The 12,665-nt window shown below is 39.7% G+C and overlaps 1 protein-coding gene across 1 annotated transcript; it reads right to left on the minus strand.

The window, feature by feature from the left end:
• Positions 1–92: 92 nt before the first annotated feature.
• On the minus strand, positions 93–922 carry LOC146655905 (protein myomixer-like). Its single transcript, XM_085428637.1, has one exon. It carries the CDS (start codon positions 318–320, stop codon positions 93–95), a length of 228 nt encoding a protein of 75 aa, XP_085284763.1. The 5' UTR covers positions 321–922.
• Positions 923–12,665: the final 11,743 nt, after the last annotated feature.

Below are 12,665 nucleotides of genomic sequence, written 5' to 3' on the forward strand. Positions count from 1 at the left end.
TTGTGCGCTCTCCTGACTAAACAGTTGTCCAGTCTCAGTTCAGCAGTCAAGTGGAGGGTGGAACCGAAAGTGGAGAGAGGGAGAGAGAGAGCTCAATTCTCCACCTTCTTGTGCATGTTGAGAATGCACAGCACACAGCCCAGGATGGCTTCCTTGGACTCCTGGGATCGAACACGGTCCCAGATGTGGCGCAGTGCTGTTCCAAGGTGCGTAGCTCCTGTTGAGAGGATTCTCCTGAGATATTGTGCCACTGAGCCTACCAGTCTGCTACTGAGGAGCCTGATAACCAGGGACCGCAGCAAGATGAAAACTGCTGGCATGCTGCCTGACTGTGCTGCACTAAAGTCTTGGAAAAAAAAAAAGAAAGCTCAGAAAAGGAGGGGGAAGAAGGAGGGTTGGTTAAGAGAAGGGATGAAGTCACCACCTCTTCTCTCTCGCTTTCTTTCTGTCAGGAGCAACAGGGGGGGCTGTAAAGCCTGGCTGTCAAAACTTCCCCTCTGAACCCTAACAGAAAATCTAGCAAGATAAGAGACCCAGAGTAATGGAGTCAGAGGGAGAGACCTCTGTTGGACCTTTTCAATCACAGCTTATCCTCTATGAGGTAATATCCTCGGCTGAGTCACACTCACACACACCCAGACTGCCTCTCCCTTACCTCTACTTTGAAGTGCAGAAGAACTCATTCAGCTGTAAGGCATTGGGATCTGTCCCAACACAAGAATTACAAGACAAAAAAAAGTCTTAAAAATAAGAAGGATCACTTTCAGAGACTCAACTTTATGCTGTCTGTCCAGGAGCGAGAATGATTCCCTCAGGTCTAAGTTGAGCCTCCTCTTTCTCCATCAGAGGGGAGCAGTTGCCACACGGGTTACAGCTGAATGAAACAGACCAAATCTGTCGTTCTGCTCCTTAAACCTCAGAGCTGCTGACATAACAAGTGTGTAAAGGAGGAGGGGTGCATACGGAAGTCAAGCAGATGATGGCCCCCACCACTCCTTGATGGTGGCAAAAGGTTCAGCAGAACAAATGTTGGGATGACTGATTGGAATGCCAGGACTGGCGTGCTTATGTCAGGGTTGGTGGGGGGGAGAGCAGACAGCAGAGAAAACATTTGCAGAGGAGCAGAGGGGAGAAAATGCTTTCACTGCTGAAAGCTTTTCCCTTACAAGGAACTCTCGCTCTTCTGCTGCCCACTGACTTGACCCCTGCACCTGGTCCAGTGACTCTCCAGTGCGGTTCAGCTCCTTATAACAAAACTCAGGCAGTGTTATGAAACTGATGTTACTGCATGCTTCATTTACAGCACAGCGCTTGTGGAGTCAGTGTTCTCTAATATTTGACCCATGCGGTGGTATTATGTAACGTTTAGAAATAGAAACATAAAAAGAAAAAAACCCAAACATTATTGCACATGCTGTGAAGTCTCCAGTGTTACTGAGTTTGTCTGAGAAGGGTCAAAACAGCCAGCAGTGGGACAGCGTTCACTCAGCGGGGCTCCGTATGACAAATGTATCCCCAGAGTCGTCATGGTTAATAATGCTTTTAAAAGAGCTCTAGTTTCATGATGAAGTCATCTAAAGCAGAGTTTTTAATGTGTTGCAGCTTGAAATCAGAGATAAATTCTGCACAGGCTGAATGGGTGGAGTTCAAGGGGGTTTGGCTAACTTTAAAATGACATTTCTTCATATTGCCGTGTGAGCGGCTCTTAAAGTCTGCAATTTATGTGCGCAGTGGTTAAACCGTGTGACTGTGAACCCGGCAAATGATAAAAATGTGATGTGTGTTCACTTAGAAGTTGCAGTCATTAACAAAATTAAGTGATTCTTTTCAATTTAAGACTATTTTATATACAATTTAAGACTATTTTATTTCATCATGCTCACAGCTGTCTAAAGTCAAATGATTTACTCCAGTCAGGCCTCAGTCACACAGACATAGAGACAGTCAGGGGGATCAGGCAACCACTGGTCGCTAGGGAAAAAAATGTGTGTTTCGTGACGAGCTGGTGAGTGGTTGCTGCTGGTTATTGGTTACTGCAAGGTGACGTCAGTCACAAAGAGGGTGCTGTACCACAAACCTCTGGTGATTGCTTTGGTCACTTGTAGTCTGCTGCAGTGGCCCGTAGATTGCATTGAACTCGCCTGCAAACACTCATCATTTGCTCTCTAAGCTGTAGCGAAATTTGAAAAAGCGCAGAACAAACTGGCAACGGAGAACGTTTGCCTTCAAAGTAAAAGCTGCACCTTTTGTGAACAACTAAGAGTGCGAGGGGGCTGCTCAGGTTTCTATAGTGTGATCCAGGCAAACAATTAGCAATAAAATGTACATGTTTTATATTTTATGAGTGAGATCATTTCACTAGAGATTCCTTAAAAATTCTTTCTTTTGACCTTTAAATTTTTTTGTCTATCTTTTGCCTCTTTTCCACATAGACTATAAACATTTATAAAGGACGGAGAGTTGTTTGCTCAGAGAGTTACCATCTGATTAGATTTGAACCAGGTGTCCCACCTCTGCCAACCGAGTCAGATCAGGCTACTGTAACACCTTCCTTATGTTGTTTACCCTGGAAGTGCTCCCTCGCTCACCACAGCCTGCATTCGCGTCTTGTGTGTAACATTTAAGCGCTCTCACCGCATCCATTACAAATATTTTATATGTCAGCCTTGATGTGATTGCCCTCTCTATGTCTTTGTGCACACCTTTGAGGATGGATATTAAAAGACAAGCTGGTTCTGGCCTGATGGCTGATATCATTGCCTCCCAAGACGATAATAAAAACCTGATGTTTTCTCACCACAGGCCCTGGTTAGTGATTGCCCTTGTTAGATATCTTCCATTTAGTTAGAGTCAGTAAATACAACTCAGAGGACTTGTTCAAGGGGTGATGTCACCGAGTCTGTCCGCATGAAAGGAGGTTGATAGCTGCGGCGGAGGAGAGAATATACATGTGGGCAAGAGGGGGGGTCTGTACTTTTCCACTTGGTGTATGTCATCACAAAGGCATGATTGGCCTCCTGGTCAAGTTTCAGTGCAGATAAGACTGAGTTTTTGCTCTAAATCCAAAAAAAGATTAGGTTTTAGAAATTGTTGCTATGAAAGGAATAGAAAAATTAGGTGCTATGTCAGCCCTGCTTGGCCAAAACTGGACTTAAGATTACATAAAAAGTAACCTTTAGAGAAGCCCAATTTTAATCAAAAGCCACATGTTAAGTGATCAGAACCACCAAAGTTTTAGTTATGTCTAAACTGTGATGATAGTGTTTGTAAAGTTTTAAACCAACACAGTCATGTTTAAACCGGTTCACTTTTTTGTTTAAATGGAATTAAAACAACAGACTACAAAGAGGGTGGTTTGTCTGAATGACAGTGAAATAAAATCAAAATGGCAGGGAGACAGTTCCAGTGAAACGGTGAACTCCTATTTCTGCTAATGCTTATCACTGTCAATTCATTTGTACTTCACACACAGCTTTGAAGCTACATCTTGTCAGTGACCTGGCTCGTCTCAGTTGGGTCGCCTGCGGGATTTTTGTACATCATCTGCTGAGTGAAAGTGAAATGATTTGTGCTTCAAAGGAACAATGCAGCATCTGCAGTTTATGGACAGTGCGTAATATAAACACATTATAGAAGACACATTTTCAGCGTTTACTACATGGCGCCCACATGGGATTTACCCACCCCAGATCTCTTGGAGTGGGTTGCAATGTAGTTTTTAATTTCAATTAAGTCTTCTTGAAAACATAAAAGCTGCAGGCTGGAAAGCCAAAAGCTGAAGTTCTAAACCCTTTAGTCATCGATTTAATAATGAAATGATTGTGAAAACCACCTGAGGCAATATCTGACCTGGTGAGACTGCATGCTTATCATCTGACGCTCCCACACACCTGTGGTACTTCATGCCAGGAGTCCTGTTTCTCACTTTTTTGAACATGTCCACGCTTATCACAGATATAAAAAGGCTAAGCAAATTAAAGTGTTGGATGACATCGCTTGCAATAAAGTGCCAAGTTTGTCACAGTATAAGGAGGCGCAAGCAAAACAATGAAACTTAACTGTCTGCCATGATGCATATCGGGAGCATTTTAAGCTGAAGCAGCAATCTTCCATGCACATATGTAACCTGTCATATTTATAATATTTAAACACCAGCTTTGGTGGCACTGTAGTATTGAGTGAAAAAAAATATGTTGATGTCTGTTAGTAAGTGCAGTTTGTAAAACTATACAGGCAGGAGTCAGACCTGGTTTTAAAATAAGAGAGTCTCCTAACATCTTAGCATAACAATTGATCATGACATTAGAAAAATACATCAGACAAAGGAGCTGGGGATGTTTTATAGCTGGGGAGGTTTGTAGTTAAGTTTGTTCCCAACAAAAAGCTTTGTCTACCTAATCAATCAAATGATTTGAAAGGAAGTTTTCAGATGATCAGCTGCATCCCATTAGTGTTTGTGTTTAAACTTCTGATTTGTGTTTTAACTCAAAATAGACTTGCATTCATGGACTCATTAGCTGTCACGACATAATGTTCACTGGAAATCTGGCTGGATTAGAACATTTCTGGATATAAATGAAAAGATTGAAGTTTTACCCAACATGCCCATCTCCCTGGTTGTTATTAGTAAAGTCAAAGGGAAAACAGGTTTGTACCTGTTAGTATTATTAGAGTTAGCATGCTAGCATGCACGTGTTAGCTTATAGCAATGTAATTTTAGCTTTTGAATCAAATCTAATAATCTACGAAGATCATCTGAACATTTCCATGTTTTAGTGTAAGTGTAGGGTTCAATAACCTTTACTGTCAATTATAATAATAGTTACACATCTTATTAAATACAAATTAGCCCTTTAACATAACTAATAAAAATAATTAAGGTATACATGCAAATAATTAAAATCTTTGACTAGTCTGAAGTGGCCTATTAACAATGATTGTATGACACTTTCACATTGCATTTTCAGTACAATATCACTATGACTTCATTGTATTTATAAAATTAGAGAATTGAAACAATGATTTGTTTAGCCTATTTTTTTTTTTAAATCTTTATTACCAACAAATTTGAACAATTAAATTTTCCTATCTGTTCAGGAAAATTAACCAAATTAACAGTAGGCAGCTTTGATAATAAATTTTGTATTTATTTTTTTTTAAATTATTTATTTGATTAGCATTCAAATATCTCAGTGAATTCAGAATAAAGATCTACCACAAAGCAAGAAAGCACAAGACAAGGCTAATTAAAAGGTATTGGCTGAAGCACATGCTTATTATGCCAACCCTTTTAACAAAAGATCTTTAGCATGCAGAAATGCATTATCTGTGCCATTTTATATTAAACAAAATCATAAAATTTCAGGGTATTCAAATTAATAAACAAAATGTTAGTTGGCTCTATATAGTTTGATTGATTTATACTTCTTATAGCTCTTTTTTGTAACAATAAGTCATATATGGAAGCAACAGAGAGCAATAAATACAATACAAAGCTGCCTAATAGCTTTAAAAATAGTAAAAGTTAAAAGAAGAAATAAGAAAAAGGTAGTGCTACTTTCTAGTGACACTGCTAATATGAGATATTGCTAGTGCTGTTGTTCATGGGTATTGCCACCTGATGCAAAGTGTAGCTAATTTGCTTCAGTAAATCTTGCTACTTCCCAGGGTGAAAGTATTACTATTCAGTACCTGCAATAGCTACAGTACAGTATTGCTACTGCAGGGAACCTAACAAGCAGTGACTGCACTTTAATCCAGGACTTTGAGGGAACGTAAACATAGTAGTTAACAGGCTTATGTGAGAAGAAGAAGCTGGCTATTTAGAGAACTGTGGTTATATCGATAACATTAAGCTCCAATGAAAATTTTAGCTGAAAAAATATTAACAATTTTTAAATGTAAATAGAGAATAAAAAGCAATGATAAATATGAATATGTAAAAAAAAACCCCACTACTGTTAATTTCCATATTTATATTCACATAGTCTTTTTTAATCAAAGCCACAGATGCTGGGTAAATGGCAGCACCGTGTCCCAGCAGTTCTCACTGTTTCCTCATAGCAAGGACTGTTTTGTGTGGAATTGGCAGTCTGCTTGTGCCTGTGCACAAAAACATGCTAGGTTAATGTTGCCTATATCAACCTGGACAAGCTTGCAAAGAGGATTTTTAATCTCAGTGGTTTCACTTCCTGTTTAAAAATAATAATAAGGAACCTCGTGTGGCTGCAGGGCTGCAGGTTCAAGACTCCCCCAGGACAAGAAGATGGACACACTGTATCAGACAGATTGCACCTTCAGGTAGCAGTCATACTGAAAGCTGGGATCAGGTCCCATTATGTGACATCATCAGTTGACTAGGCATCTGTGCTCCAACAGCAGGAAGCAATTTTCCCATATCAAAGGTTGAATAACAGGAAAAAAGCTTTAGCTTATTTTTGCCCTCTCCGAAAGTATCAATCTCCTTGAGAGGGACGCTTAACATCTGACCCCTGATGTCATTTCAGTGCCAAGCTGGGTGCCTTTAAGCTTTTATTTTGAAGCTCAGTTGACTTGGCGGTGTGATTTATTAATCAAATGCAAGAACTTTAATCATGTGATGCAGCTTGCTTAGAGTATACTGACAACATGTGTACTTGACATCTGAATAGGCAACTGTTGCTAAGTGGACAGGTTTGTTAAAGTCTGTCAGCACAGAGGGAGTAAATAAGAAGACATCAGCCTTTATACTGACATTTTGGAATAAATGTTTATACATACAATCATTCAGTGGATCTGTAATCATCATGCACATTAAAAAAAAGTAAAACAGCAGAAAAAAAGTCAATTTAATCCAAGTGTTTTAGGAAAACTGTGAAATATAGACAGGGAAAAGAAGATATTGAATTATCCTATGAATCCCTGTTGCAGATTAGTTTAATGCTTCAGTAAGGGTAATTATTTTTGTCAGTTTTTTTATTGGATCCATACATCAATAAACACACAGACAACTTGGAAAATGTCTCATTTGTTTTTTAATCTTCTTGAAAACTAGTTAGGGCAACACTCATTCAGTCTTACTTTGAAAACGTCATTACACTTCACCTCAGGAGTCTGGGTTTAACATAGGAAAGCCAAATGTGATCCCCCACTCCTGCTTTGACAAACAAGGTGGCCTTGAGGCCTTCACATAACAAGCTGGACCTACCTCAAAGTTCTGCGTTATTGTTTGCCTCACTCATGTCACCTCCTGTTAGAGGAATGAATGAGCTCATTGCTGACACCAGTCTAAGTTATGCATGATTTGTTGATGATAAAAAATCAACTGACATATGAACAAAGCACCGCATTGTGGTATATAAAGCAGAGTGACAAGACATGGGTTGTGGGTTCCCAGATTGTACAGACAATTTACAATACATAAAAGGACAAAAAGGATTTTAACCAACCGTTATAAAATTCTGAAAATTCAGTCACAATTTGTAAGCCACGGCAAAACGTTTGTGTGGACACGATAACACGAGAACCCAGATTATGAGCCTCTTTTGGCATATTTGTTGCATGGATGTCAAGACTCACACATATTTTTATATTATTCTAGGTCACCTGTCCCTTAAAGAAACAGTAAATGACTAAGTTTCAAAAGACCGCAGCGCCAAACTATTTTTAAGCATCAAATGAGGATGATGGGAGGTTCAAGTGTTTAAGTGTCTTCAGATATGGTGTGGGAGAACCACTGGGGCCTGTCACTGACTGACTCAGAGATCCCCAGGACATCCAAGGAAAGTAGCAGTCACTGCCTTATCCAGCCCTTACCCATGGATGATAACAACAAGTGGGTTTTAAGCAGGTGCTGTGCAGTCTTCAAAACAACTGTACCAACTGTATGAGAAGAAGAGGGGTGAGGTTAGGGCAAAAATAGAAAGTGAGCCACATAATTGAAGCGGTTCAAGTGAAAATATGCCTTGCAGACAGTTGCCTGTCCCTGCTGTTGCAATCCAATCTGAAAACTCTGTGGAACGATAATTATTTTATCCTACTCCTAAAAGCACAAATAACACAGGACAAAAAACTCAAAAGAAGATAAAACTGCTGTGGAAGAACATGAGAGTGTAAGAAATTACGTGTACTTTCATATCTGCTTTATTTTGTGCAGTTGCATTAAATCCAGGAAAACTTCTGTCTTTAATTGTTGGGATTTTTTGTTGTTGTTTTTTTTTCATTTGGGAGGTGAGAAGACCACAGACAAACTTCTCACTATTCTATCCAACAGCATCACTCAGACCAACCTTGAAAGAGATAAAGAAGCTAGAGAAAACCTTCAGAAAATGTGCAGACTGTGGGCATATGCTGTCAAAGAAAAAAAAGATTACAATCAGCATTCTGTATTAAGCGATCTTCTTCCCATAGAGAGGATCTGAGGTGAAGTACAGAATGGTCAGATCGGTTTGATCCTACTCTTCCCCCATCTTGGCTGCTGCCAAAGCATTTTTGCGTTTTTTATGACCAGTGTGGAAATGATAATACGCTATTAAATCACTCATCTGTTTAGGATTTTAAGCTTTGTCCAATAACCCGCCTCCCTGCACCGCCACATGACTTTCCTTATAAAATACAGCTTGTTACTTAATTGGTAATTGGAAACACAGCCTAACTAATAAATGCTGCTACAAAGTACTAATTTTTCTCTTAATTCAGAGCAATTCAAATGAACCATAAGCGAGAAAATTACCTAAGGCGCATACCAATCGTCTTCTTTAGAGACTCACAGAGAGGAGCTCTGTTCATTTAATAACCCTGAAATTAAAGGAAAATGTATGATTCAGTCATCTGGCCACAGAGTTAGATCATGCTCTATGACATCATTCTGGACTGCTCAATACTGCTTACCTAATCGAGCTACGGCGGAAGTCAAATCCGTACGTTAAACATCCGGAGATCCTGCCTGCACTCTGTAGCAAAGCACTGATAGCTTGCGGATGCATAGGATTGGACATTTTGGGACAATGCTCAAACAACACTATGACTGTAAGAATGTTCCTTAACTTAGACCCAATGCAGCGAAAACACGTAGTGGAAACTATGAAAGAAGATCAGGAGCAGGTCCGTAATAATGTAAAACATATTAACATTTTCTGGCAAGACCCATGCACTAATTTAACACAAAAGTGAGGCAGAAAGGAGTAATGTTACAAAAGTATATTAAATTAGTGTTTGTTTTTCAGGTCAACATTATATTAAAAAAAACCTTCTTCCCCCTTTCCTTTTATATAAATTGGTTTATTTTGCATGGAGCTGGTTTTACTGTTCATAATAACAGCACACTTAGAAGTTTTATACCCCATGGTAAAGAAAAAGGTTAACCGAATGAGCTGCTTCTACGCAAAAGCTGTATTTTTCTCGGCCACAAAAAGCATTGCAAAGCTCTTCCATCACCGGGCCTGCCCGAGAATAGCGAACAACAGTTGGGTTTTAGCAGTTGTTGTTGATTTGCGGAGCTATGCTGCAGTTGGGCAACTTCTGTTCCCTATGTCAAAGCAGACATGCACACACACATGTGCTGGCTATAAAGTTTGTAAAGGACGCCACTAAGCAAATGTGTCAAAGAATGGCTCAGCAGGGCAGATGGGTGACGCAATCTGTGCAAACGCTGACAGGTGGGATGGCAGGCTGGGATTTTTTCTTCTTTTTTTTAGGCACGGCAGACTGGGTGTAGCTGCAAGAAACACTTTCACTAGGGTGGGCTCTCTGTTCACTTAAAAAAAACCCAGACTACATCTAGAACACACACAAAAACTAATAGTATTCCTCCGTAGTATACAGGCGTATTGTTTTCCACAATATACAGTATGAAGGTTGACTGTAGAAGTAGAAAAATAAAACAGTTACCTTACATGTGCTGCAGACATGTCATCATTTCAAAAAACAGCCAAGTTGAAATTCCTGGGGCTGCTTCCAGACCATAACATCATCTAGCTGTAAATGTGTAATGTCAGTCAGAGCATAATAAAGAACTGCCGAGTAGACAGCTTTCAGGATCACCAGATCAGACTGTCAGATTTCATTTTAAAGTTTTCAGTTGCATGTAACAGGTCAAGATAAAGGGGAAAAAAACAGTATGAAATATGCTTTAATGTCAGCTGACAAAATTACAGCAGCAACAAAGTTTCAGATATCTCTCTAATCACCTATCAGCGCTCCAAAGGGCAGCCATGACCAGCTGTCTTTGGACAGCCGCAGGCACAATCTCACCATTGTGCGTGACGTGCAGCTGGCGCGGTGCTGGAATGCCTACACACAGTGAATCAGTCAGAGCCCCTCCTGAGTGGACTCGGACCTGGGCAGTGATGCGGTCAGATCCGTAGCAGCTGTAATATGGATCCTCAGTGCCATAATCCTTTTATGAGACTCCTTTCATATCAGTCTGAACATTTGAAACCAAGCTGATCACACTTAACCCACCCCTGTAATTCTATACCTTTGAACATTTAGGCAGGATAATAAAATTGCATAGTGTGTCATAGTCACAGTGTAGACGTGTGAAACAGGCCGTTTTGTGGGTTTCAGTAAAATTCGCTAGTATATATGATAGGCTGAACATACCAAAATAGCAAGTTAATTGCTCACATTTACCCCCGGCCCCATCACCTGGCCCTCAGTTACAGTAGGAATTAAGTCAGCCATGCCCATATGAACCTCAGATGAAAGCTATTTTGTTCTCTAACCCAGGCAAGCTGCCCAGGAGCACATTCTTATTTATCGACAGCATTGACTTGGATGCAGTGCTTGCAAGCTGCAACATGAAGGGCTTTTCTCTATATCAAACATAAATAGATATGCAAGAACTCACCGATTTGACCACATTATTATATTGGGATAAGCTGAGGTTGTTAGCCTTATTTTGTGGTTAAGTACACTGGTTTAGTGCCAGGCAAGCTGGGTTTCATCCATTGTTTATATGCGACTACTATGCTGACAGTGTAACACTGAGATTTCCTGGGATGCTCCATACAAAATGCTCATGCTCTGCCAGGCCTTATGAATGGCTGTCACACAAACAGTATCAAATTATTATTATCAGATTAAATTTGCTGCCCAAGAGCTTCTCAACCAGACCCAATGAATAAGCTGGTCACAATATATGACCAAATACTGGGGTAGGAACGGTACACTAGGGTATGACAGGGATTCACAGTCTTTTGGGCAGGAGGCTGTGTGATGGGTATCTGTTAACCTTGCAATTCAACAGTGCCATCTACTGCTCTAGTCACGCTACTGTGCATGTCACATAAATACAACAGTATCAAACACAATGGCGTTTCATCACCTTGCTAGTTCATTTTCAGTTGCAGTGTTATATTTGTTTAAAACAGCAATTCCACATCATTTGTATTTATGACACCTAAATTATGAGCTAAGAGCATTTAAACAAAAATCATTCAGAATTTGTAAATTGTTCAATTACAAGGATTTCTAGAAGCCTTTTTATGAAAGGACAGATACTTGCTTAAAAGTTAAAAACAGTCTGTGACATAAATTTACAGTACTTTAGAAAGGTCTTAACACACCTCATTTCTTTATATATTGCTAGGAAAAGGGGAACTAGATGCAGTATTTATTGAAATATGTATAAGCATGCCGGGCTGTGAAAAAGTATTTGACCCATTCCTGGCGTCCTTTTTTTTAAAATAGCACTTACATATTTGTGGCATGATGCGGTGCTTGTTGTGATTAACTTTGTCAGACAGGTTCTATTTAACGATTGCTAATCAGGCCTGGGTGTGGCTAGTGAACCTATTCATTTCAGTTCAGTTTTATTTATATAATAATTGAATCACAACAGCAATCTGTAAGACCTCATAAGATCCCCTATGAGCAAGCACTTGGTGACAGTGGGAAGAAAAACCCCCTTTTAACAGGAAGAAACCTTCAGCAGAGTCATGTGGTTCAGGGATGGGCAGCTATCTGCCACAACCAGTTGGAGCAGAAGACAGGACAAAGGACACACTGTAGAAGAGCTTTCGGTCTGGCTCTTCTTTTGTCTACCATTTTCAATTCCCTCAAATTTTTAAGGACACACTGCGTTTGTTTCTTAAATTAAGTTATATGTAGCAAACTGCAATGGTTCATCCCTTGAGGCTTCTTGGAAGTAAAATGTAAAGAACTGAGGGTTGTTTAGCATATTAGGAAAGTACTTCTTGATAAAGAGAGATATGAAAATGTTTTTGAACCAAAAATCAAACTTGTTTGGACACAGTAATACAAGCTGCAAAACATAGTGTCAAGAAAGTCTTGATTGTTTTGTTATTAGTATGTTCAAATGTAAGTATGACTTTAAAGGAAGTTTTATCACTTCTGACAGCGAACTTGCCAATAGCAGGTTGAGTTTTGCTCTTCTGTTTTTCTGTTTCTTGTTTAAATTATTCCTCCGGCCTCCCTCTGTTGCACTGGGAGAATGGCCAAGATTTGATTGTTGGACCATCAGACTGAAAAAGACAAACAGTGAGTTATTAGACAATACATATTGCACACCGCTATATACTGCCCCCTTGTGGTCATCCTACAAACAATGTAGCATGCAGAAGCTGCATGTTGCATATAATGATGCGATGAGAATCCTTTGCAGGATACCTAGAAGTGGTAGTGCCAGTCAGATGTTTGTAGCTGTGGGTGTCTGGACTTTTAAA

The sequence above is a fragment of the Rhamphochromis longiceps genome, linkage group LG13, assembly GCF_057381845.1.
Source record: "Rhamphochromis longiceps isolate RC_006_pf linkage group LG13, R_longiceps_female_GT1.1, whole genome shotgun sequence".
NCBI classification, from domain to species: domain Eukaryota; kingdom Metazoa; phylum Chordata; class Actinopteri; order Cichliformes; family Cichlidae; genus Rhamphochromis; species Rhamphochromis longiceps.